We start from the raw sequence: 26,816 nt of genomic DNA, 5'->3' as shown, positions 1-26,816 counted from the left end.
ATATAATTTTAATTTAAATATATTCAAATTAAAATCTTTAAAATCCAAATAATGCAAATCAAATTCGAATTTAAATTATTTTGAATTATAATTTAATTCTGATTGAATTAAAATTCAAATAATTCTAATTCAAATTTAAATTTTATTTCAAATCAAATTTGAATTAAAATTATTTATATTTTCAAACTTAATTATATTCAAATATCACATCTATTTTTTAAATTTTAACTCAAATATGAATATTTAATTTGATTCAATTCGTTTACATTCCCAAGCTAGATAGGGATCTTGTGGAGAAGTTTCATCGTGATGATAAAAGTCTGTAACTTTGATTTATTAGAATGAAGTATTTAATGTGTTTACTAAAGAGTGTCATTCATATGAAGATTTCATTTATCACTGACTTTGCTAGTGTTGGGGGAGAAATATGCCTTTGAAATATAACTAAATTAGTTACTATGAAACAAAATTAGAGGATAAAAATTTAAAATTTGAATATCAATGAAATTGAAATAATATCCTCTTTTGTCATTTATCTTCTCATATATAATCATAAAATCAATCGAGACTGCTAAAGTAATAAATTTTATCTTTTGCAAAGGAGAAAAAAAATAAGAGATTTTGAGAAACTGTATTGACAGACCAGGAAGAAGAGGTTGCATCGCATCAAACGAACGATAACCATGTATAAAAATTCTGAAAGAAAATAGAAATCAAATCCAAACTGATAGTTCGTGAATCACTTGGAAGCCTGAGATAAAAGTTAATGTCTCCACAGCTAAATATCTTGAACTTGAAGAACAACAAGAGAAACAGAGTTGTAATACAGGAAGGCAAAATGATGAACTGAACTAAAAACCAAGCGAACTTTGTAATTTAAAACTTCAATCAAAACAACTACGCTTCTTCAGCAATTGTTCCCTTCTCGCTGACGTAAATACCGTCCAAGAACTTCCTTATATCCTTGTTCTTCACATGGCATTTCTGTCGTCGAATATGAAAAAGTATTAAACTCAAGAAACTAATTTAACCCGTAACAATTATAATTATCAGTGATTGTTATCTTCCTTGTGAAACAAACTTGAACATAATTGTGTAGTTTATCTATCAAGAAGGCCAAAAGGCTCACAGCTATGGCAAAATAAACAGACCTGGTTGATCAAGGCAGCAGAGCGAGAGACCAGTTCAACATCATTTCCATCAAGGATAAGTTCATCCTTCACCTTTTCTGACCTAAAAATTTTCACACCTTCAAGCATATCAACCTTCCGGACCTGCAACAACAGCAAGAGTATTAAACGATTATACTATACCTACATATTGATGTCTTACAATGACTGTGATAGGCAACAATTCACAAGACCTTGGTACAAGCCAAAACATATAAACAAAACTCAGGATGATATGTATCCTTTTGAATTGGATACAATTATGCTACATATTGTTGTCTTAGAATGAATGTAGAATTCAAGGACTAATAGTGAAAGAAACCAATCACAAGACCTCGAATTAGCATTGAATCTAATTTGCAAAACCAGTCTCCAGAGACTAAAAGCAAAAGAGAAATTTCTCACCATTGTCACAAATCCTAAAAGGAAATACGTAGATATAAGCTAAAACAAGATAAACTTTTAAAATTTTAAGATCTGGCACATACCATTTTACTCAACAATCAGTAATTAACTAATGTGGCGGAAAAAGGGGGAAAAGTAAAGGGCGAAACGGATCGGAAACACAGGAGATGATTGATCGAGGTCAGACCTTTTTCTCCCCGAGGAAGTTCCGGATCTCGATGGAGGTGCTATTGTTGGGGATGGAAGCGTTGATGGGAAAGTGGGCGTAGACGAGCCGCATTTTATACCGGTAGCCCTTGGTAACACCGGTAATGAGGTTCCCGACGTGGCTGATGGCGGTGCGAATGGCGGCGATGGTCTTGCGCGAACCAAACCAGGCCTCCACTTTCAGCTTCTTCCCGCCCTCGAGGAGGGCGAAGTCGAGGTTGAGATGCTTGAAGTCGCGGGTGAGCTTGCCGCGGGGGCCTTCCACCTCCACGATCTTGGCGTTCACCTTCACGGTGATCCCCTCGGGGATATCCATGGTCTGCGAGGAAAGGATCGTCTTCATCTCGCCGGCTGCTGTCTCGTCCTTCGGCCGACTTCGTACGCACGCAGCACGGCAAAAACCCTAATGCAGTCGTATTTATAGGAGCGTTTAGGTGTGTTTTAGGTTATAGGTTTTTTTTCTTCCAAAAACACGCTCATACTTTAGGAAACCTAATTTAAATCTTATGTAACTTCCAAGGACGTTTCGGCATATTTCCAACAGACATTTTGCGGAGCTTATCCGAATAGCATTTTGACGACATAAAAGTAAAATTCAGGGCATCTCATGTAATATGATAAATCAGATAGGTAAAAATAAAAAAAATATTTTCCTCAGAGTTTGGGACCATCTTAGAGTCGAGAGGTGGAAATATTCTCTTTGATTTGTCTATCTATCAAAGAAATCTTGTTTGGGATCATCTTCGAGTCGAGAGGTGGATAATATTCTCTCTAATTTGTCTATCTATCGAAAAAATCTGATTTGGGACCATCTTCGAGTCGAGAGGTGGATAATATTCTCTCTGATTAATCTATCGAAGAAATTTGAAAGTCAAGTAGGGACTGAACTAGGATTTTTATATTGAAGGGGTGAAAAAAAGAGGTGGTCGTATACCACTACATCTCTGGCACTATAAAATTTGAGAAGGGAAGCAGATCATCTCTCATTCGCCCTCTATTTCTATACCACTACATCTCTTGCATTATAAAATTTGAGAAGGGAAGCAACCATCGCCATCATCCTCACCTTGGCTCTGTCTTTGTCATTAAAAAAATATCTTACAATGCATCGTAACTAAAATTTGAATCGTAAAATTAAATTTTCACCACTCTTTTAAGTTAAAGAAGTTGTGGAGAGTTTTTGGGTTTTAAAACTTTTCTCTCCCAATCTTTTGCTTTACAAGTTTATAATTGATGTACACTCCAAATTTACAAAAGAATCATGTAAAATAATGCAGTATAGTGGCCAACAACTCACTGCTGCATCTCAACATCATGAACCCATAAATCCATCTGCTTTCCAGCCTGATGGCCAGTCTTCCCTGCCACAGAAGCAAACAGATTGATCGCCATTCTAAGGAAATTGAGAAAGATCAAAGCACAGACCCCTCCATAAACAACCAAATCAAGCAAGCTCCAATCTGCAATTCCCAACAACAGGTCGATCGAGTCCTCTGCAACAAATACCCAGCTGATGCCTTCCGCTGTCAGCCTGATCACCAAGCTCAACCTTTCCTCCCCAAAGATTCTGCAAGCCATCCGGGAACAAAGTGCAATGGCTGTCAACACTGTGGCCTTCGACCACCCCCGGTAGCCGACAAGGCTCCCGCCGACGACCAGCGCATCCTTGCGGCACACACACGAGAGGCAGAGGCCGGAGAAGGTGGACTCTCTCAGGGCTGCCAGCCCTGTGTAGTAAGCCACTAGGATGGAATCCAGGTGCAAACTTGCATGAAGGATTGCTGAAACAGTCGATGCTTCCAGCACCGAATACTTGATGTCACTCTCGTCTCTGTTTCTGAAAGCCAGAGCTGAAATGTAGACGAGTTGGAGGAGAGCTGGGCCTATGTGTGAGAGGGAGAACATGGTGTTTATCCTCTGTCCATTTGCCAAGATCAGGACAACAAGAGGAAGCGCAATTGGACCTGAAGGCAGCAGGTATCTTCTCTTCAATCTCCCAATACTGAGATCAGCACAGGAGGCCGGCCTTCGGCTGAAATCAAGAAGAGTGAAGACTGCAGCAGAGACGAAGGATGCGAGGACAAAGAGGAGCACAAGCAAATCGATGACCGGAGGGTAGTCTTCCTGGTAAGTGCTGTCGCAGAAGTAATGATAAGGGCAGTTGATGAGATCTGTGGTTTCTTCAACCTGCCATCTTGTGCACTTGAAGAACAACTTCTCTAATTCCCTCATGCTTTCCGCTTGACTAAAAGGTTCACGGATTCATCCTTCTGTCACTGATGCTTTATTAGCTTCTTCTACTACCACTTCTCAAGCTTTTGCAGTAGTTGGAGCTTGCTTTGAACCTCTTGATGTTAGTTGGGATGCAGCTTTAGCTTCAGCTCTTACAAAACTTGATGGAGCTTCCATCTGCATTCTTAGAGTGACAGATTAGCCATACATATGAACGATCAAGAGTTGTTTTCAGGTTGGTGGGTTAGGGCAGATCAGAAGCTTGTTTGACTTAGTTCTGAAGCTAAAACAATTCATAATTGCAGGTTTGGTGAGGTAGCAACATGAGACCACAAGCTCCTAGCAGCTACTACCTTTGAGCAAAATACAAAAGCAGGTTTTGCTCCACCAGGTATGACTTTAACAGATTTTTATAAAGTTAAAAGTCAACTCACTTGCAACAGTCCAGTTTAGCAGTAGCAGAAGAGGGAATTGGAATACCTTCTTCGTAGGTCCAGTGGAATTGCACCATCTTCCACTATAAAAAGACAGGAGACAAGTGGAAGTCATGCGCACAAACTTGGTGCCAAATTGTAATGTTCCAAGAGTTTGGCCATCAACCTCTAGCAGCAGTACCCTGCTTGTGGAAATAGCAGTAAACAAGAAGAGTTAGGCAACTTGTGACTAGAGGAAAAGAAAAAAAAAATGAAGGTTAAACTATTATGTTCTAGCATCTGAAAGCTTCCTAATGTACTTTTATAGGAAGCATCTTCTCATCTATCAATTTACAATTATCAGGGACCAACCTTGTCGTAAATTGTTTACTTAAGATGAGCAAACAGAATGCTGCTCTTAAATCACTTTCAGCAATTAGCTGCCTGGTCAGCATCAAACAAGTCCATTTGACCAATTCAATCACCATACAAAAATGCAATGCGCATACCTTTCATAGTCATTTGCCAACCAACCTGGTAAAAATTGAGTGAGTTCTAAACATTGTGTGCATAAACTCGATAGAAAAATCTAGTTATTATTGAAATTCAAAGTACCAAAATAGAATAAAATAGCAGACAGAATAAACCAAATCATGAATATATAGGAGTTTTATCAAATTGATCTGAATGGAACCACATCAAACCAAAGGAACTTGAAATATTTTAGTAGGAACAGTAGGAACTGAACCAAAGTTTTATGGAAGCTGAACTGAAGAGAGCTATAACATCTTTTAATTTACTATGTTTTGGTTGAGTTTGGGTTGAATAATATATGTATAATTCTAATTAGTATTCTTATTGACTGTGAATGCAAATAAATCATATAACTTAACAAACGAAATTAAAAATAATACAATTTTGGTCTTCTAGTTTGATTTAGTTGGCCCTTCGTAGAACCGCCCAGGTAGAAATTTATTTGAAACTGGGTATCCAACCAATGGATTTTTTCTTCAGAAACCAATTCAGTTTGAAATCAATAATAGACACCCCCCCAATCAAAGTACAAGTTTTTACAGTTAGTGAAGACATTGGTAGAGTTCTATTTGCCCAAACCAATAAGTAGAGTAAGCATTATCAAAGGTAAGTGATGGAAAAAGTAGTCATGAATCATATCAATAGACAGATACAGAAAATAAAATTAGAACTAGAAATATGTTCATAATTGAACTATAGGAAAAACTAACAGTGCATAGATGAAACTTGCAGTACTTCAAAGAGCAACTAAATACTAGACCTACAGATATAAAATTGCATAATAATAGGTGTCAATCACTGCCAGATATACACTCAAGTAATAACGAATAGGTAAGAGTGGACTAATTAAAATATTTCTTAGTTGACCATGTTTTAGTCAGAAAGAAGATTCAGAGTAGAAAAAAAAACAAGAGATACCATATCTATACAAGGAAATATCAACTATACATGAATAATGCCGCATGAGCACTAATGCCTTAGATCAAGGAGCCATCTTGAATGAAAGAACGTGAATGAATTAAAGACATAACAAGGAAAACAAGAGTTGTCAAGTTTCAATCACGGCGTTATACAATGATACAATGTAGCAACATATGAATACAACTATAACTAAGGAATCAGTCAATATTGTTTAAAAGAATGAACGTTAATAGAATTTATTGAAAATAATATTGCAGCAGCAAAACAAAACCAAATAAAGTGGAATGATGCAATTGTCAGATAGTATCACAGCAGGAATTATCTTTGATTGAAAATAGTATTGCAGCAGGAATCATCATGTCCTGATAACAGTTAAGAAAAAAAAAACTCTACAATCTACCTCACTGCAGGCAATATATTATTCTAAAAAATAAATGGAACAGCTTCATTAATATGGAGAAGACCACCACTTCATGCCTGTTGCAATACTTTGCATGGTTAGTGAAGAATAGGAAACTATCGGAAAATTGTATATTAAAAAATCAGATACCGACATGTCGGAAAAAGTTCGATGGCATCACAGTCACAGCACAGACAACACGAATTGACATCTGAGATCGATTAAACAACCAACAAAAGATAACATAGACACCAAGATCATTCCATCGAATAGTGTTCCTGTTTGAGATCGCCTCCGGCCCTTTATGTTGACTCAGCTGATTGTGGACTTTGTGTGACTCCGTCAAGGTCAGGTGTCCAATGACCCATCTGGAGCGATGTCAAACATGAACAAATAGAATTTAGGGCTAAAAAGTATTGCAGAATATCAAAGGAAATACACAGACAAAAGATTATTCGTTCGAACAAAATCTATAGTTAAGGAGTAATGTGGAATATCAATGTTGATCGAAGAGAACACCTCGGTCAGCAATTAATAACACATAAAACATGCTACCATCCTAGTTCCTACGGCCTCCATATCCACCGGGGCGGGTCGGGTATGCCTGGGCCGCAGGCGCATCAGGCTGCTTCTCAACTCCGGGGAGATCAGCCATGCCGAGTGAAGCGAGCATATCTATTGTCTCCTTGTCGACCACGATTTGGTCGACCTTGATGGCGGACTCGTCGGGAACGAAGTCCATGCGGCGCTCGCGCTCCTCCTCCTGCAGCTTGAGGGAGATGCCGCGGACAGGACCCCGCTGGATCCGGCGCATGAGGTGGGTGGAGAACCCAGCGATCTTGTTGTGGAGACGCTTCGAGGGGATGATGGCGACCTCCTCCAGGATCTTCTTGTTGGTGTGGAAGTCGAGGGTCATCCGCGAGTAGTACCGCTCGATTACCTGGCGCGATGACTTCTTCACCGTCTTCGTCCGAACGCGGCCCATCTCGTCGTCGGTTCTCTCACCCTGCCGTGGACGGTGGCGTCGCCGTCCTTCTCAGATGACCTTCGACTCGACGTGGCGGGCGGCGCAATCATATATATAGTAAGCCCGTGATTAAATTTAGGGTTTCCTTTTTATGAATTATTTTCGAGTAAAAATTTTAATTTATTACGAGTAAAAATCAAAATAACAAAGGTGGCCTTTTTAATTTATTATTTTTTAAAAATTAGAATGTTATTTTAGCAAAAATGATAATTGATGCGGCGGATTCTGATTAGCTTTATGTGGCAGAGATGATCAAGGGGCGAGCTGATGTATCAAATTAGAAAGTTAATAATCAATCTTGAGTAGACCAGCACCTCCAGCTCGACCTCGACTGTCTCGATTACAACCACTTTACTACTCGATCTCTCGGTCATCCCGATCTGGACGTTCTCGACCTCTCGGTTATCTCGGCCACTCAAGCATCTCGACTTGGACCATCTCGCCTACACGGTCTCGCCTATCCTGACTTGAGTCGTTTCGGCTATTTAGTCTCTTAATCACTCCATCTCTCTCAGTCATTCGGGCCTCTCGACCTGAGCCATCTCGATTACTTGGTCTCTTAATCACTCCATCTCTCTCAGTCATTCGGTCATCTTAACCTAGATTGTCTCAGTCTCTTGGTCATCTTGGTCACCCAGGCATCTCAACCTGGATCATCTCGTCTATATGGTCTTGCCCATCCCGACCTGGACCGTCTCAGCTACTAGGTTTCTCGGTCATCCCGACCACTCGAGCATCCGACCTGGACCGTCTCGCCTACACAGTCTCGGGCATCCTGACCTAAGCCGTCTCAGCTACTCGGTCTCTCGGTCACTCCATTTCTCTCGGGCATCCTAACCTGAGCTATCTTGCCTACTTGGTCTCTCAATCACTCCATCTTTTTCAGTCATTCGCCCATCCCGCCCTCGACCGTCTCAGTCCCTCGGCTTCTCGGCCACTCAAACAATCAACCTCTTGATCACTCGGGCACTCAACCGCTCAGCAACTTGGCAGCTCGGCTCTCGGATGAATCAGCTCCTCCACAGCTCATCCTCCATGAATCCTTCAGTTAAGCGGCCCCTCGGCCCTCTCGGTCTCTCCACGCCTCATCTCGGCCACTGTCCCCACCTCACACATAAATTGCCAAAAATCCCCCAAGTGTGTGAGGTCTACCAAGGGATCAAGGCGGTTACAAGGTTGTCAAACCTGGTTCCCTAGATCCCCTTGTGCTTACACATACAACCAAAAGGTAAGAATAATCAGCAATGTCAAACCACAGGATGATTACGAGGTTTGCAAACTTGGTCCCCCAGGGGCCTCATGTGAGAATCCCATGTCAGCAACCCACATAATTGGTCTCCTCAGCCCCGGCAGAGATCTTCCCTCAAGTCGACGTGGAGATTCTCTTTCTCGTAAGTATATAAACCCTCCCACAGGTATGAAAAATCTCTTTCGACAACTTCAATAACTTTGTATACTTTCTCTTCTGCTTCTTCTTATACCAGTACTAATTTGAACGTGAGAGTGACATGTTGGGAATCTCCAGCACTCATTTAACCCTCTTGTTTAGTCTCTCTTTAGGTTCTTCATCGGCAGAAGTAACTGTGTGCGAGTTGAATTTTAGTTGATTGATGACTTGACTATCCACGGTATCCATCGGAATAATAAAAAGATGACTTTTTTTTTTTTTGACCCATTAATTATGATAATTAAAAGAGAAAATAACAAGGTGTTATTTTTAGCATAAAAGTTTTATTAAAGTATAGTAATTTTTTGGTTTGCGATCACTTCGATCATCTGTCAATCAAATCTAAAGATGGTAATTAATTTGTTTGAAGATAAATTTTGATTTGAACTGAATTGGATCATTCATTGGTGGCCCCCACCAAACAGTGATATATCGTAATGGATATCCGTCGGGCTGAATCCGACAAGGGATCGGATTGGATCAAGCGGCGAGCGAGCGGGGGCCTTCCTCGACGCGGGGGCGGGTAACAAGCAACCGTGCGATTTCACGGTCGTCGCTTCGTCCTTCGCCTTCTCCTCCCTTGCTGCTGCTGCTTTCTGCCATGGAGAACCCTCGCTCTCCCTCTTCCAAGCCCCGCATTTCCTCCTCGATCCCTTCCTACCTCTTCGAGACGCCTCCGCGCGCCTCCCCCCGCACCGTCTACAGCGATCGATTCATCCCCAGCCGCGCCGGATCCAACTTCGCCCTCTTCGGCGTCTCGTCCCCGCCTTCGGCCGCTTCGTCTGACGCCGGAAGGGAGGACGGATCTGGAGCCTACGCTTCCCTCCTGAGGGCTGTCCTCTTTGGAGCAGATCAGCCCGCCACGCCCGACCTCTCGCCGGGGGTGGCTGGGAGGGTTTCCTCGTCTACCTCGACGTCCTCTTCGTCTTCGTCGGCGTTTTCGACTCCCAGTAGCAATATGTTTCGGTACAAGGTTGACGTGCCCCGGCGATCCCTTGCGGCGCAGTTTGAGGATGGGCTTCCAGGGTTCTCGCATTTCCACCCGAGGGCGCCGAGGAAGGTGCCGAGATCACCTTACAAGGTGAGTACTTTTGATTAGATTTGTCTTTGCTCTTAATTTTACAGGTTTTACGGGAGAAACATTGGACTTCGATGAATTTGATAGGCTAGAAAATTGGAATCTTTTCTTGTCCTGGTTCTCAAATTAGGTTGCTTTCGTCTTTTAGGTGCTAGATGCACCGGCGTTGCAAGATGATTTCTACCTAAACCTTGTTGATTGGTCTTCGCACAATGTCTTGGCTGTTGGTTTGGGTAATTGCGTGTACCTGTGGAATGCCTGCAGCAGTAAGGTACGGTTTTATTTTATTTTCCTATCTTTTTGGTATTCCTGAAGGTCCGGAGTGATTCATCAATCTTTGCACGATTGCCTGTCATGTTAGGTTACCAAGCTTTGTGATTTGGGCGTCGATGACAGTGTGTGTTCTGTTGGATGGGCACAGAGGGGAAATCACTTGGCTGTTGGCACTAACCTGGGGAAAGTTCAGGTATTGTCTCCAATTTATTCTCCAATAAACTAGCAAGTAGCAATTGTGTTTTTCCAGGGAAAGAAGGTATTCATATGTTTGTTATGCCCATTTTTAGGAAGTTTGCTATTTTATCATTGCAAATAAGGTTGTTTAAAATGATAGTTTGTCCTTCAAGTGGATGATAAGCATCTCGACATTCGTACATTCCTTGAGGATTCTTTGTTTACCACTTGTGCATAAGATCTTAATTCTATATCTATATATCTATCTATTTATCAAAACAGTTTTTTTTTTAATTTCCATTAAAAATCTGCCTGAATCTTGATTTTTTGGTGCTTAACATGTTCTGGTTTGTTCCTTGTGTTTAGCTTATAATAGTCCATAATAGAAAATCAGCTTGGTCAGTGACTATGTCCATCTTCTTTATGAGTTTGTTAATAAAAATATGATTTTTCTGAGATTGCAAAACTTGAGAACAATTGTGTGACACGATCTAATGATCTACTGTTGATGAAGTAAAAGTTATATTAAATAAGAATAGGTAACCAAGATGTTAATTATTCTTATTTATTCCTCATATTTGCTTGATTCCTATTTTATCCATTTTGCTTATAGTTTACTCTTTAACATGATGTTAATCTACATACACCAAATGAATTCCAAAGAGATCCTTGGCATCATTTGCTCAAGATAAATATTCTGTTTGATGCTTATCTTACATTTTACTTACATTGTTCATACATTAAGATATCCAATCAATTTTTTTCTTTGATTTCTTCCCACCCAATTGTTTAATCAATGCTAGAAACTGCTATACAGATATGGGATGCATCTCGTTGTCGGAGGATAAGGACAATGGAGAGCCATCGTTTGCGAGTTGGAGCTCTTGCATGGAGCTCGTCTCTGCTATCCTCAGGTAGCAGAGACAAGATAATTCTTCAACGAGATATTCGTGTTCAAGAAGATTTTGTGAGCAAGTTGTCGGGGCACAAATCTGAGGTAACATTTTGATACAACTTCTAGTTTTTTTTTCAGACTATATCTGACTTATTTTAGTACTTATTAATTAGCTTTGCAGAATATGTCTGATGATTTTTATCTACTCAGGTTTGTGGCTTGAAGTGGTCTCATGATAATAGAGAACTTGCTTCCGGTGGAAATGATAACCGAGTAAGTTATTTAGTACCTTTTTTATTTGTGAACATTGCTTCTGATGCATTCCAAATGCAATTTTTTCCCATCTTTCTTCTGGCAGCTTTTTGTATGGAATCAACATTCATCACAGCCAGTATTAAAATATTGTGAGCATACAGCAGCAGTAAAAGCAATTGCTTGGTCACCTCATGTGCATGGGCTACTAGCATCTGGTGGAGGAACTGCAGATCGATGTATTCGTTTCTGGAACACTACCACAAACTCTCACTTGAACTGCATTGACACTGGGAGTCAGGTAGGTTCTTGCAAATTACCCACCAGTATTTGTAGGTGTTCTTGACTATTTATTTATATTGTTGTTTCTACAAGACAACTAAAAAATTTACCTGTATTCTTTTAGTCTTATCAAGTATATTCTTTTGCTGCTAAACTTGCAAGTTTATTGTGATTATTTGGAAACCAGCATACAAGAATAACTACAATAAGAATAGAAATAAGTAATCTTTTCCCATCTTTTGGCCTGCCTAATAAACATTTTCCCATTGTCTTCGCCATTTAATCCTAATTCATACTTTGTTTTGCAATATTCATATTGCAATTTATATCATTATCTAATTTTCTTCATACTTAAATTTGTGATAGTGTTGAAATCAATTTCTTTCTTTTCAGCCATCATTTCCTAGTTTTACATGTTTTAGTAGCTTCAGGTGTGCTCCTCAGTTTCCTAAATACATCTGTAATCATGATTTTGGTGTGTGTTTGTGTCGTGTAAATGTTGACCTTATGAATTATGAACTTTTTATTAGGCTGCAAGCAAATAAAATGTCAAACTTAGTTATAAGTTAAAAATGTGAGAGACCTATGTCTTTTGGCTCAGTGAAGATAGCATGTAATGCAAAGGCAGGAAAACCTGTGGAGAGTAAGCTGCATTGTTGTCAAGTTTGTGATTCAGATCTCAAAATCTTATAATTCTAAGATCCAAATTGGCCTAAATGATCCAAATCTTAAGTAGGAGCAGAAGGCTTTTAATTGGGTTAGGATTTCATGAACTCAACAAATGATTCTATGTTCCCTGGCCATTTCTAGATAGGTTCTTTGACTACTCAATTGTGGAATAATAGAATAAATTTGCATTCACATGACATTTTAAAACTGGCATTCAATAAATAGCAGACATTTTTTCCTACCATATCATCCAAAAAAGCCTGTTCATCTTCCAAATAATTTTTTTTTCCTTTTCATTTAATCCTTTCCATTATCATTTATTTTATAAAGGTAGCTAAATAAAAATGCTCTATGATTCTGTGACAAAAAATATAGTTAAATTTATAAATTAGTGTAAAACTTAGTTAACCTTCAAACCTTTACAGTCATATTAGAGTATTTGTAAATTTCTACATGAATATATGCTTTATGATATAAAATGATGCAACTTCTAATATATTCATAATAGTAATAGATCTCGAGAATTAATATATACAATAAATTTGAAATTTCAAATATAAATGTCAACCCATTTGTTAAATTATTAGATCCCATGCTCTGTTCATATGATCCAATTTGATGAACTTTGATTGTTCTTAGGTAGGATCTCAATGCTGACATCCTTGCTAAGCTGAGTACAAGTTGTTAATTTTTCAGGAATATCTATGGGAACATATGAAAATTTACCCTTGAACGAAAGACCCACATAAGAAAGTGTCAAGAAGGAATTGGCATGTGATTAAAAATAGTTAGAAATGGATAGGCTAATGTATAATTAAGTATACCCTACCAATGCAGTTAAGTGCTTGGAAAAGGCATGCCACTGCTAGTTTGAGCAGGTATGGCATTAGTAATATATTAAAAAAACTGATAAAACAAAAAGTTGGTTAGCATTCGCCATCATAGGAAGAGTAAATATGTTTATCCTTCTGTCATAAAATTATCTACTGTCATATCTCATTTCCATCAAAAATTTCAGAAGAATGTTAGGAGATGCGGTTTCATTAACACAGTTGGTGCTTTAGTTTATCCTGTATCTAATATTCACTACCTTAATTTATGTTTGAAACTTTTAGGTTAGCTATAGTGGTTCAGATGTAAGACGACCCCTTTATGAAACACTATCTTTACTAGAAAAAGAACAAACTTGGATCCATAACTCTTGAAATGCCATTGCCACCTGTCCGTCACCAATGCTGCGTCCTAGGCCAGCAGCAGCAATTTGCCACTTATAACTGTATTCGGGACACTGCTTCAGTGGATGATGGAGGAAATATGAGCGGCTGAGAGGCCAGGTTTCATTGAGTGATTGGCAATTCATGCTCCCCCAGATTCTAGGAACAATGCAAGGGTAGTTGTGTTGAATTTCTCTTCATAAAAAATGTGGCCAGTGATTGTAATTGACTGCCATTTCAATTTGCTGGACCTGCACCCACACACCTGAAGTTGTTTTATTATATTTATGTTTCCTATGTTTGAAGGATGTGCATTCCTGGACAATGATATCACTCCATTACACAGGTTTGCAACCTTGTGTGGTCGAAGAATGTTAATGAACTTGTCAGCACACATGGTTATTCCCAAAACCAAATAATTGTTTGGAGATACCCAACCATGTCCAAGGTTTTATTCTTACTCCGTTTTCTTCCATTTGAGCCCCCAAGATAAATTTTTTTTTTCCGACCTACTGTATTGAAACAACTCATTCTGTTTTGCAGCTTGCAACACTCACAGGCCATACCTATAGGGTTTTGTACCTTGCTATCTCCCCCGATGGACAGGTAATTGCTCGTTTTGTTATTTAGATTGTTCTACTTTGCAGCATAATGTAGTTCAACATCTAACCCTTTCATATATCATCTAGACTATCGTCACTGGAGCCGGTGACGAAACACTCCGATTCTGGAATGTATTTCCATCTCCTAAATCTCAGGTAATTTTGTTTTCGACAAATTGTACTACATTCATCTTGGTGTTTCCTCTTCTTTTGTCACATTTGATATTCTTTTTCAAGTCAATTACTCTGTGCTAATTCATTTGTTGTTCTTTTGCCAGAACACCGGCAGTGATATCGGAGCAAGATCGTTCGGTAGAAGCCACATCCGGTGATCGCAAAGCCGATAAATTTTGGCCCCCGTTCGAACGCATTTGGTGTAGTCACTAAATCCTTGTAACATGAAACTGTAAATTAGTAGCTACGTCGATATTGTGTTGCTACGACCACTCATGTCCTGTCGTATATATATCTACTCGATCCATTCACAAGGCATCTCATTTGATTGTTTGAATGTGATGATGCAAACATGTTTAGATCATAAATGTCTTATTTACGATCCAACAATAAATGATTTTAGCTAAGAAGAGGAGCTGGATCCATCTGTATCGTTCATACCAGAAATTTGACAAGAAAAACAAATACACGAACTTAGATTGTCTAGGATCATCCATCCCCTAATGGCCTACTTCTGTTACCGCACGATGCTACTATGCGTGAATGGTTGGTGCGAAGTTTTATAGTTGACTACGCTTGAATCGTTGGTGCGTAGTTGGGTCCCTAGCCATGTTCTTCATCGTGCCACAGAAGGCGAGAGAAAATAAACGACGCAGAAAACGGTCCCTCACACGGTGCGACAACATTTGTGAGATTTTATAAGCTTATTGTTGTGCCTTCGACACCACGAGTAAAATAGAAAGCTTCGCCCCCAGAATAGAATTCCATAATATATCTATGCCTCTGTTTGTTCCTCTCTCATTTTGGTAACTAATTACTATCCCCTCCCTCTATATATCCGCCCCCTCCTCTCCTTTCTCTTCCTCTTTCCCTTCGATCGAGCTGCTGGATGGATCGGGAGCAGCAATAGAAGGCGGAGACGGGCCGAGCAGCCATGAAGGACTCCGGCGGTGGGGGAAACCACAAGGCGTCCTCTGACGCCGCCAAGTCTCCCTCTTCCCTTCTCTGGGGCGTCTTTGGCGCCGGCGGCCATCACCATCGTCACAATGGCAAGACTTCGTCGTCCCATTTCTGGTCGACCAGGGATTGTAAGCCCTACTTCCTCTTCCACCGCCTCTTCGTTTTCCTCCTCTTCCTTCTGCTCTTGTACTTCTTCTACACCTACAGCCTCCTCTCCTCCCCCTTGCCTTCCTGCGACGGTGTCGCCGTCGTCCGCCTGTCCAACTTTACCGCCGACGTCGCCAACCGTACCGAGGAGAGATCGGCGCCCTCGCCGCCGACGCTGGCAGCGCCTCGGGCCCAGTCCACTGCGACGGAGCTGCAGCACATTGTGTTCGGCATCGCCGCCTCCGCCAAGCTGTGGGAGAAGCGGAAGGCCTACATCAAGGTCTGGTGGCGGCCGCGGCAGATGCGCGGCTTTGTCTGGCTCGATAAGTATGTCAAGGAGATGAAGGCTAAAGATCCTGCCCTCCCTGTTCTCAAGATCTCCGGCGACACTTCCCGCTTCCCTTACACGCATCGGAAGGGCGATCGCTCCGCCCTCCGCATCTCCCGCATCGTCTCCGAGACGTTCCGCCTCGGCCTCCCCAATGTGCGCTGGTTCGTCATGGGGGACGATGATACGGTGTTCCTTCCCGATAATCTCGCCCGCGTCCTCTCTCGATTCGACCACCGCCAACCCTATTACATCGGTTCCCTTTCCGAGTCCCATCTCCAGAACATTTTCTTCTCCTACAGCATGGCTTACGGGGGCGGTGGCTTCGCCATCAGCGCTCCCCTCGCCGCCTCCCTCGCCAGAGTCCAGGACCGCTGCCTCCGTCGCTACCCAGCTCTCTACGGCAGCGACGACCGGATCCAAGCCTGCATGGCGGAGCTCGGCGTCCCCCTCACCCGACATCCCGGCTTCCACCAGTACGATGTCTACGGCGACCTCCTCGGCCTCCTCACCGCCCACCCGGTCGCCCCGCTCGTCTCCCTCCACCACCTCGACGTCGTGCAGCCTCTCTTCCCGGGCGAAACTCAGGCCGCCGCGCTCCGCCGCATCTTCGCCGGCCCCGTCCGCCTCGACTCCGCCGGGGTGATCCAGCAGTCCATCTGCTATGAGACCGCGCGGCTCTGGACGGTGTCTATCTCCTGGGGCTTCGCCGTCACGGTGGTCCGCGGGGTGATGTCGCCGCGCGAGATGGAGACGCCGACGCGGACTTTCCTCAACTGGTACCGCCGAGCGGACTACACGGCTTACGCCTTCAACACCCGGCCGGTGGCGCGCAACCCGTGCCAAAAGCCGTACGTATACTACCTCGCCTCCGCCCGCTACGACAACGCCACCCGCACCACCGTCACGGAGTACGCGCTTCGCCGCGAGACCCGCCCGACGTGCCGGTGGCGGTTGGCCGACCCCTCGGCGCTCGTCGACCGCATCGTCGTCTACAAGAAACCCGACCCCGGCCTCTGGGACAGAGTACTACTCAAAACCGCCATCAACTACTCAACCAACCACCTCTTGCTCACTCCTTTAATCACCCACCATGAATCTTTCTTTGGCAGGCACCGAGAAGGAACTGCTGCAGGGTGCTGTCCGTGGCGAAGGAGAGGAAGAAGCGGATGGCGATGGAGGTAGGGACGTGCAGAGAAAGCGAGATCAGCGAGCTAAGCAAGCAGTGAGGTCATGGTGTTTGTAGTAACGACGAGCTGAGCTACTCACCGTAACGTTTTCCCTGCAAAACAAATTCAACATAGATTTTGACGCTTTTGTAAAATAAAGATTCCTGGTTCATCGACGACCTTCGCGTGCTCTTTGGAATTGGCACTCACTCGGCCATGGTGGTAGGGAGTTGGTGCTGTTGGTGTGCACGCGTCGTGAGTGGCAGAGACGCTGACGGTTCTAAGCATGTAGGTCTCTTCAGTTAATTGTATATTTTATATTTTTTATTTTTAAAAACAATAATATAATTTATTAAAATCTAAATGATAAATTTCCAATTCAAAATTTAGATAAATTTTTTAAAGGGCGATTCCAAGTGTCGGTGGTCAAATCGGCCACCGGTTCAATCGAACCGAGTCGAACTGTGAGCCCATCGATTTTGGTTTGGTCTTGTTCTCAAATATCACCGATCGATCGATCGATCATCGGCGATTCGATTCGCATTGGGGGAGAGGAGGGAAGCGATGGCGGACAAGCCGAGCCGAGCTCTGGTGATCTATGGCGATGGTCACGCCAAGCTCGTCTCGCCGCTGCACTCCCATCTCCACTCCTTCGCCTCCCGCGCCTCCTGCGGCTTCCTCTCCCTCAGAGATCCTCCCGACGCCCAAGGTAACGCCGCGTCGCTTCTTTTCTTGTCCGTCTCATGCAGCAGCGATCGATCCCCGTTGCTTCTTGATCCCCTAGTCACAGCTTTTGTTTTTCTTTGACGATGGTAAATATATGCGATTCGAGATAAGAGGATTACCGACGATGGGATTCAGACAGGAGTATGAGTCTCCGCATGTTCCCAAATGTGATCAATCTGTAGGAGAGGGCTTAGGGTTGGAAATGAACTGGGATCGATGGTCTGTTGCTTCCCTTTGTTGAAGATCGGTTTTCTCGGTTATTCTTGTCCATTTCAACTGTTCCTGGCGTTCCATGGCCGATGCCATTAATCTCAAAACTTGAACAAAGATTGTTTTGCGAATGAGTGACTTAAATCAGTTGCAATCTCCTCTGGCAGTTGGACTTTTTAGAACAATGGAGATGCTCGTCTGAAATGCATAAAGATAGTTCTTAGTTACCCATTGGTAGGATGAAAAAACTGTATTCTAACCTCCATTCATTCCCTTTTTTTTTCTTTGAAGGAAAGTTAAGTGAGTCTCAGCACATTATCTTTAGTCTATGCCTCATTGTCTAACTCGGATAGTTAATGGTGCACTATAGGCCAGTTTTCTCTTTCTGATAGCTGGCGGTTATGTGTGTGTGTATACTGAAATAAAGGTTCTTTATTTGCATAAACAGGAAAGAACTTGACGGATGGTTTTGTTTGTATCACTTTCTTCTATTTTTGTATATTGATTAGGAAATCGCTTGAAAAAAAAAAATTATAATGTTTACTTGTGCAAGTGATGCTCATCTAATTCTCACATCTTTAGTTTGGTTCTGATTCTAGGGCTACGAGGTGGATGTTTCCTGACAAGGTTAAGCCTACTTTCAAATGTTGATTTTCTGTGCTTATCTGGAAGTACCATATTGGAAGTTGTTTAGAAAAAAATGTTGTCTTGTCGCTCATACTAGTTTTAGTTGGTAAGCGAGTTCAAAAACAGAAAGAATGACATTTTCAGTTCGTCTTGTTTCATCTGTTAAAGTGAGTTCATAACCAAATGGCATTGCCCTTTAGTCCTGTCTCATCTGTTTATTGATTCCCCTAAGTCAATAAACGGATATGAAGATGCAACCTTTTTCTTATTGTGTGGCATTGGTTACATCCAAGGGGCCAATAGAAGTTCTACTAATAACGTGTGGAAGGATGTCATTCAGATTTAGAGCTACAACATAGGTTAGCAAAGTAATAAAATGCCTACACTCCATATGCTTTCTTACTGAAACCTTTCATCTACCTTTCTCTTATCTGAGTTACACATTTGACACTTCAACTCTAACACGTAGAGGTAGGCATTGCATACAAGGGTGGCAATATGTATTATGTTTGTCATTCAGGTCAATAAAACTTATATGAGATAATATAAAAATAGTTATATATATATATATATTTATTTATTTTAAAAATAATTCTATAAGGCGTAAGTTTAATAAACTTAGAGAATTAAGTTATATGACATAAACTTTTTTAATGTTTTTAAAATAAATTTCCTATATAAAGGGTCAATTTCTGTCACTCATTTATATATTCGGGTTGTGTTGTATCACTTTAATTTGGTCTTCTTTAATATTTCTAGCTCTAATTACATGATTAATGACTTTTGAGCTTTTAGGAAATGAAATGTTGGACACCTAGATCCATATCTCTGTGTTGGGTACTCAGTCTCAAAACATAGACTATAGGAATGAACTAAAATCTGGCCCTTGTTTCTCTTAGAAAATTGATTCTTTCATTGGCATTAAGGTTCATGGACATGTAATACGCTAGAGATTAGCAGCTAGTCATAATGCAACTGGTACTTCTAGTTTTTGGTTGAGTTATAGTTTGTCATCTTTACAGAGCACGAGAGTATTGAGACACCTTTGTGTATGAGGTTATCTTTTTTTCTGCAAAATGTCTCGCTTTAAAAAGTATACTGTCATCTTCGATCATTCCAATTTTTCTGGTTAAATTGTTTTTTTTTTCTTTTTCTTTGTGTCTTGAAATTTTGTTTCTTAACTTCACTTCTATTGTATATGATTCTCAGAAACAGAAAATGATAGAAGAATTAGAGAGATAGCACAGTTATTGGATGCACATGACTTTAATGCGGCAATGGTGAGACTTTATTGGTGATTTTTGTTCTGCATAAGTAGAAAACATTTTGTCTTCGTTTAATTGAAATACAGGCAGCTGTCCATGTATTCATGTTCACATAAAACAAGGCCTAACTTAGAGACCAGAACAAATGAAAAAAAGGAAAATATAACACAAAGTACCTTTATATAGACTTTTTACTAGTTTTATTTTCTCTTTTCAGGAGGGATGTCATGCAGAACTAAATATCAACAGGGATAACAAAGATTTGTCAGTTCCAGCAATCTCACAAAGGTTCAACATTTTTTTCTGCTGACACAATTATTATCATACCCTAATACAACTTGTGATGGGTACACTAGAATATTACAACAATTTTCATTCACATAAATATGTAGACACATAATATTAATATCTAAAGATATAACACTTAGGAAGTCTTTGCAAACTCTAAAATAAGTGATTACAATTATTACATAAGAGAAAGCTAAAAGAAGAAAATAATTGCTTGCGTCTCAGATGAACTTGCTCTCCTTGGCAGCTAGCTTACTAGGCCAGTCACTAGATTTGAAATTTTTTTATCAAAGCAATTGGCATCAACACTATGTAGAAGTAGGAATTCTGTAAGTCAAGGTCAAAACAATAATATAATAAATGTATCGATTAAGAAAAAACATGGAGGCAGTAAGAGTAAAGCAATTATTGTATATCTTTGAGTAACACCCTTTGAGCAATATGCACACCTGTCACAGTGTACTTCACTGTTGTCCTCATTGGGACAATGAACCATGCCCTTTAAGTCTTTAATGGGGACCACCACATGACACATTGTATGGGCATACCTACATCACGGAGCTAGGTATGTTTGTATGCTAACACAAGAATGCAATAATTATTATTAAGAATATATGTCTAAAGAATGAGAAAAGCAAAATGATGCTCTAGTACACAATAGAAATGTTCTACAATAGTAAATTGATTTGATCATGGATCAAATTCTTGGTTCATATCTCTCTATGACAATTGACGCAGAATTCAATCAAGGTTATAATTGGTTTGACTAGAATTAAACAGAATTAGATAAGAACCTAAGTAGTCTCTAGCTCAGTTGATCCGGAATTTTATGCAAATTTGAGTTATGATTTCTTTATTAAAAAAAACCTTATGTTTAATGAAACAAAAATCTAAAGATCAAAACCTATGTAGCAAATTGTAATCAGAATTAAATTCAGATTAAATGAAATTAATTCTTTAGTTCTACATAACAGTTCATAGGAAACCAAATTTAGATTGTAACTAAAACCTAAATAACTAGTTACCACAACTAATTTATAATATTATAATTTTTTTTTAAGCAGTAGCATGTAGTGAATCTGAATTTGCCAATGCAGGCAACATTAAGAGAGCAGATAAGGTAAGCATACAGTGCACTGGTTGGAGTTTATATAGCCCAGGCCAACACTTAAAAAAGAACAAAATCACATGGGGTAAAAACAGTAAGTCTGTGTTGTGAGGTCGCATGCACACAGAAAGGATTTCAACAAAAATGAGCAGATAAGGTCGCATTCACACAGATAGGATTTGAACACAGATTAGAATAGCACATAGCATGCAGACTTATCTGCTGAGCATCCTGAAAATTTCCAGCAAGACAGCCTACCACCATTTGACACCTGAAGAAAAGATGATCCACAAGTTCAAGGTGCTAGTTGGTCATAACTGCAGACCATTTACTCAAATGTCTTATGAAGCAGAAGTGGCGTACAGTTTAGAAATTTGATGACATAAAGACAGTACTATATTGCCATTATAATTATGTTAACTAGTTAATCTGACTGCAACTATGTTAACTAGTTAATCCTACTTCATTAGTCAGAATTATTTCACAAATTAGTCTGAAATAATTGGCAGCAGTTCTTTGAAATTAAACAGAAGAACTCAAGATTAATCAATTAATCTGGACTATCTACTTTCTCATTTGATTCTAGTGAAATCAATTAACTTTGATTAAATTCTGTGTCATGAAGAGATTTAACTATCATAGAACATTTCTATTAATCAATAGAACACAATCCACCCTTTATTATTGCCCATACTTATATTCTTAATAATTGTTATTGCTCTTATATTGTCATACCTGAACACTCGTTTAGTGCCACGATGCAAGCAGTTAGAACCAGTCATAGTATATGTTCTGTTGTGGTCCATTCAAGTTGTCAACTGTGGCAACAATAAGGTTTGTAATCTCAACGAGGAAAATGGCCAACTGTGGTAGGTGTGTATATTGCTCCAAATGAGCATGAGAGTTTCTCCATAGACCACACATGTCGTAAGTTTGCATTCTATGATCTAATATTTGTGTTCATGCATATGGTGCTTTGCTCTTACTCCTTTATGCTTATTCTTAATTCGCCTTTATTTTATTTGACCTCTTACATTTACTTTATAACTGTTCTGACCTTGACTTGAGGGGAGCCCACTCGACCTTGATGCTGACCCAAGTTGATTTAATAATTCTTTTTAAATTTTAATGAGCAGCTTAGTGAGCGGGTTGAAAGAAGAGCAATTTCATCGGAGAGGTTATTGTGTTCTTATATCTTAGTTTTATGTCATAAATGTGACAATGACTTATTTTTGTACTTTTACTTTCTATGTGCTATGTTTTTAATATTATTATCATCTTTAACTATGCTCAACACCCTTGATGTCTACATATTTTATGTGGATGGCAATTGTAGTATTATCCTAAAGAACACATTATTATAAGGTGTTTTGGGTGTGTCAATTATAAAATTTCTTACTACTTACTCTTATAATAATTCTTTAATGTGAAAAAAGACTGTCTTTATGATTATTCAGGTTTATGGGTCTCAGAGCTGCCATGTTTACTAATTGCCCCATTGTTGGATCTTGTGCTTCAAATCTTGGATTTAGTGTTTCACAATTTTCTGACTTGATTAAGAGGATTCATGCTAGTGTTGATCCCAATGGAAATTTTGATAGCAATGCTATCGTGTTGGAATTGCTGAAGCTTCTAGGATTTTTAGATGGAGAAGTTCTTGACGAATATGATTTTGATTTGGTGTTTTTGCACATCACACCAGATCATAAATTAAATGATGAGAAAAATGGGAAGGTCATCAGCACCGATATTAATTTTTTCAACAAACTAGTAGGTGGAGTAGTGAATGTTGCTCATCCTGGATCACTGGTGGTTTCTCGTCTACACTTTTCTGTTGTGTTAAGTTATGGTGCTGTTTCTGGTGGAGACCAGCGTTGCTCCTTGAATCTGAATTCATTTGCAGAAACAAATTCTGATCTATTGTTACTTCGTCCTCACCAAAGCTACACCATGAAAGGCGGAAACATATTGCCTGACATCAGGTTTAAGTTATTTTTGTGATCTTTGCTTAAATATGGTTAGGAAGTTGTTTATCACCTATCAGTTAATTGCAGGCATCACCATCCAATGTTGATTGCCCAGTGGCAGGAGGGTGTAACTTGCCGGGATATGGCCATGAGATTCTGTTTTGATGATTTCAGGGAGGTAAAAAAATGCTTTGATAAAGAACAATGTTTTGTATCAGCTAATTTGAGTTCATTGCAATTTGTTTATTTATTGATACTCCCAATTTTTTGATATTATCTAGGGCTAAGTTTGATTCTATTGAAAACAATGTTTTCTTATATATCTGCCTTTTATTTTTTTTAGTTTTAGAATTAAAAGAAGATTCTTAGAAATAGTTTTAGATAATAATTAAAAAAAATAGTATAGTAACTATAATCTTTTATTTTTTAGTTTTGGAATATACTAAATAGCTTGTATAGTGAAAAAAATCTTCGTCCCACTTGTATTCAAATAAGTTATTATTTTATCAAGATTTCCTAGATTAATATCTTGGATTTTTTTTGTCTTTTCCTTGTCATTAATGGGGTGCCTCTCTTTGTTTTTTTTTAAACAAAAGGCCACCTTTTTTTTTTACTTTATTTTCTTATTTTGAGCAAACATACATAGTTTTAATCAAAATATTTAATACAAATTGCTGAATGTTGTAGGAGGTAAAAAATTGATATTTGATTTTAATTGGGAGTTCAGATTAAAGTTTGATGATTTTAAAAAGAAACTGTTGAATGTTGTAGGAGGCCACCTTTCCAGTGATTTTGTGCAGGAGGACAAATGCGAGTGATATGCAAACTTTTGATAAATTTGAAATTAATTTTGATCTTCTGCTGAAAATTAAAATGATTTTTAAATTTATTGTTGCTTAAAATAATTTATTTAAAGAAAGGAGGAACGTCTGTTTGATAGTTAGAAAGAGGGATGCCGATTAGACACTAGTCTGCATTTATTAGTTTCAAACATGAATGCAGGACTAATTTCAGGTAATTAACCAAAATGGATTTCTTTGTGCTTAGACAATTCTTCATTCTGAACGGCCTCTTTGGACAATTTAGTTTGTTGAATATTTCATCTTTCTGCAAACACATCAACTTACTGAATTACACTGTATCCTTTGATTGGCTATTTAATATCTATCCTCTTAACTGATCTGCAACTTGACATTTGCTTTCATTCTTGTCGTGCAGCGAGGAGGTAATCTCGCAATACTTGCTGATCGGTTTCTCTATGAGGTGGCATTTAAGCTTTGGAAAGCACCTAAATATGGAGCTTGATTTTAACATACTTTTGGTTCAGTATTGGCTTCTTAAAGAGAGGTGTTGCTAGGACTTCTAACTATACCACTGAGGCATCATGTTGCCTAGTCCACTGTCCTCTATCAGATCTATGGAGCTTGTGTCTTATGGTCTCCATGAACTACATGTCTGGTTATATTTGTATGGCAAGACGAAAAACAAGAGTTTTCTCTAGTTTGTTCTAATAAACTCATGAGTCAATGATAACCAAACTAAGTCCCCTACTTTACCAACTTAAGATTGCTAGCAGAAAATAACCCGTGAGTCGAAGAGTTGGTTAAATGGGAGCTAGTGTTTCTTGGTTCATTACGCCTTGTTTCTTAAATTATCTTCCGGTACAATTCAAGCTTACTGCAACGGTAATAACACTCGTTTCAGTGAATTTATGGGCCTTATGTCAACATTTCTTCTCTTGTAGTGAAATCTGGATGAACTTTTGTATTCTTGCATTGTTGGAAGATTGGATCAAAGACTTGATTCAGGAGCTATAAAACCCAAAGAACTTATCCCCACAGCAGTATTTGTTATTATTATTGTCGTTACTGAAATCTTACAGGTGCAAGGTGCAGAGATGGTGCGAGTATTTGTCAATGATTATTTTTTATGAGACAGAAAGTTCACTTTGCCTAAAGTTTACAAAAGTATTCACTTTCTCACAGTTCAAAGCTTCCAGCAGAAGGTTCACTTTGCCTAGAGTTTATCAAAAGTATTTCTTTCACTTTCTCACAGTTCAAAGATTCCCGCAGAAGATTGAATTATTTTCGAGTGTATCACCAGCAAGAGAGCTAGATAAATACATAAATAAAGTACATAGGTAGATGAAAAGGATGGATTTGATCTGTACTTTAGACAAAATCTATCTCCTCCATGCATAAATAAGTGCTTTCGTATTCTGTGGGCAGCATGATTCCCAAAGTGACAAAACAACCACCACTTTTTTCTCTCTTATTGGACAGTCACACTATAAAAATGTTTCATTCATTCCACTCCATTCCATTCCACTTTCTGCTTATTCATTGGGACTCTTAACTACTCTCGTGCAAGAGATGAAGGTCAGTTTAGTTTCTTTTTTTTCTGAATGAATTTAATATCTTATAGAGATTTGTGCTGGTTGAAATTGTCCACATCTAAAAAAAAAGGTCAATTTTTCTTTCATGTTCTAATTGTCTGAGCTTCATTTGCAGAAAATTGTACTTAAACTGGAGCTAAATGATGTCAAGGATAAGCAGAAGGCCATGAAGGCTGTCTCCATCCTTCAAGGTACCTCACCTCCCTCTTTTTTCCTCCTCCTCTCTCTTTTCCACCATGTTGTGTCTTTGATCAATTTCTACGAACGATATTGCATTTTTCTACACAGGGATTGATTCAATCAGAATCGATATGAATGCGAAAACAATGACAGTGATCGGATCGGTTGACCCCGTGAGCGTCGTCACCAAACTGAGAAAATTTTGGTACACAAACATAGTCTCAATTGGACCTGCCAAGGAGGAGAAGGAAGAGCCAAAGAAAGAGGAGGCAAAGAAGGAAGAAGCAAAGGAAGAGAAGAAAGAGGAGGCCAAAAAGGAAGAGATCAAAGAGGAGGCCAAGAAAGAGGAGACTAAGAAGGAGGTGCCCAAGAAGGAGCCCCTTGAGTCACAAATGGCACCAGAGTTTGTGAATCCATACAAAATCTACTACAATCCTCCCATGAACTACAATCCTTACACAACCACATATTATTACTATGTGCCCAGTGCTCAGGACAATCCAAACTCCTGCAACACCATGTGATCAACAGCAGCAAGAGAAGATGGCCACTCTGTATTACTTTGGTGGTATGAAGCAGGGTCACTGCAACAGAGAATTGTGGCAGAGGACATCTAAAGGTAGAGAGAGATTGTGGCAATGATAGGAGAATAAGTGAGGTTGTAAATATAGTGTATTCTCAACGCTGAAACTTTTCAGCAGAAATGGACTTCGAGTTGGTGTTTGGAATACTAAAGATTTAAGTGTCTTGTTGACTGCCAGCATGAATTGATCAAAACTGCAAAACCACACATAAGAAACTAAATGAAGATATCTGGCGAAATTAGGTAGCAATCAATCTGTTCAAGTTGCAATCTCACATCATGTTTTCTTGGACGAAGGAATAAGCAGATAATATAGAAAACGAGCGTACGTCGGACTGTCTATCCTCATTGAAAGCTAGTGGAGTGGCTTTCACTGAGGATGAGTAGGATGATAGGAACCCTGATAAGGAGCAATGTTTATCCTCAGCGACTCTTCGATGGAGCCAGACTGAAATCCACTGTTCGCATTTGACCTGCCCGCAAAAATACAAG

The 26,816-nt window shown here is 39.7% G+C and overlaps 7 protein-coding genes across 9 annotated transcripts; 4 read left to right on the top strand and 3 right to left on the bottom strand.

The window, feature by feature from the left end:
- Positions 1–725: 725 nt before the first annotated feature.
- Positions 726–2,178, bottom strand: LOC141848679 (large ribosomal subunit protein uL6-like). The gene is made up of 3 exons (XM_074736723.1): positions 1,762–2,178; positions 1,152–1,274; positions 726–984 (listed from the first exon to the last, which is right to left on the bottom strand). The coding sequence occupies exons 1-3, from the start codon at positions 2,122–2,124 to the stop codon at positions 898–900; spliced, it is 573 nt and encodes a 190-aa protein (XP_074592824.1). The 5' UTR covers positions 2,125–2,178; the 3' UTR covers positions 726–897.
- Positions 2,179–2,990: 812 nt separating this feature from the next.
- LOC141811791 (uncharacterized) lies at positions 2,991–4,365 on the bottom strand. The gene has a single exon (XM_074699846.1). The coding sequence runs from the start codon at positions 4,011–4,013 to the stop codon at positions 3,075–3,077; it is 939 nt and encodes a 312-aa protein (XP_074555947.1). The 5' UTR covers positions 4,014–4,365; the 3' UTR covers positions 2,991–3,074.
- A 2,352-nt stretch (positions 4,366–6,717) lies between these two features.
- On the bottom strand, positions 6,718–7,316 carry LOC141811684 (small ribosomal subunit protein eS17-like). The gene has a single exon (XM_074699717.1). The coding sequence runs from the start codon at positions 7,264–7,266 to the stop codon at positions 6,841–6,843; it is 426 nt and encodes a 141-aa protein (XP_074555818.1). The 5' UTR covers positions 7,267–7,316; the 3' UTR covers positions 6,718–6,840.
- Positions 7,317–9,260: 1,944 nt separating this feature from the next.
- Positions 9,261–14,751, top strand: LOC141848551 (B-type cell cycle switch protein ccs52A-like). Its single transcript, XM_074736595.1, has 10 exons — positions 9,261–9,836; positions 9,982–10,104; positions 10,195–10,299; positions 11,101–11,280; positions 11,389–11,451; positions 11,537–11,731; positions 13,942–14,043; positions 14,139–14,201; positions 14,285–14,353; positions 14,476–14,751. The coding sequence occupies exons 1-10, from the start codon at positions 9,357–9,359 to the stop codon at positions 14,527–14,529; spliced, it is 1,434 nt and encodes a 477-aa protein (XP_074592696.1). The 5' UTR covers positions 9,261–9,356; the 3' UTR covers positions 14,530–14,751.
- A 497-nt stretch (positions 14,752–15,248) lies between these two features.
- On the top strand, positions 15,249–17,156 carry LOC141811664 (uncharacterized). Its single transcript, XM_074699692.1, has 2 exons — positions 15,249–16,832; positions 16,919–17,156. The coding sequence occupies exons 1-2, from the start codon at positions 15,306–15,308 to the stop codon at positions 17,033–17,035; spliced, it is 1,644 nt and encodes a 547-aa protein (XP_074555793.1). The 5' UTR covers positions 15,249–15,305; the 3' UTR covers positions 17,036–17,156.
- A 367-nt stretch (positions 17,157–17,523) lies between these two features.
- Positions 17,524–24,846, top strand: LOC141811888 (uncharacterized). Of its 2 annotated transcripts, XM_074699961.1 has the most exons (6): positions 17,524–17,684; positions 19,748–19,818; positions 20,021–20,091; positions 22,657–23,181; positions 23,254–23,344; positions 24,385–24,846. In XM_074699961.1, exons 1-6 carry the CDS (start codon positions 17,540–17,542, stop codon positions 24,469–24,471), a joined length of 990 nt encoding a protein of 329 aa, XP_074556062.1. In that variant the 5' UTR covers positions 17,524–17,539; the 3' UTR covers positions 24,472–24,846. The 2 variants fall into 2 exon arrangements, with proteins under 2 accessions (XP_074556062.1, XP_074556063.1); XM_074699962.1 differs by lacking the exon at positions 19,748–19,818.
- A 496-nt stretch (positions 24,847–25,342) lies between these two features.
- Positions 25,343–26,476, top strand: LOC141811890 (heavy metal-associated isoprenylated plant protein 39-like). 2 transcript variants are annotated; one of them, XM_074699965.1, is made up of 4 exons: positions 25,343–25,544; positions 25,677–25,752; positions 25,850–26,010; positions 26,077–26,476. In XM_074699965.1, the coding sequence occupies exons 1-4, from the start codon at positions 25,539–25,541 to the stop codon at positions 26,263–26,265; spliced, it is 432 nt and encodes a 143-aa protein (XP_074556066.1). In that variant the 5' UTR covers positions 25,343–25,538; the 3' UTR covers positions 26,266–26,476. The 2 variants fall into 2 exon arrangements, with proteins under 2 accessions (XP_074556066.1, XP_074556064.1); XM_074699963.1 differs by having other exon boundaries at positions 25,364–25,544; positions 25,850–26,476.
- Positions 26,477–26,816: the final 340 nt, after the last annotated feature.

The sequence above is a fragment of the Curcuma longa genome, chromosome 17, assembly GCF_044706935.1.
Source record: "Curcuma longa cultivar G26 ecotype Majalengka, Jawa Barat chromosome 17, ITB_CL_G26_1.1, whole genome shotgun sequence".
NCBI lineage: Eukaryota > Viridiplantae > Streptophyta > Magnoliopsida > Zingiberales > Zingiberaceae > Curcuma > Curcuma longa.
The sequence above is the reverse complement of the archived record's forward strand: the minus strand, read 5'-3'. Positions and strand labels throughout refer to the sequence as shown.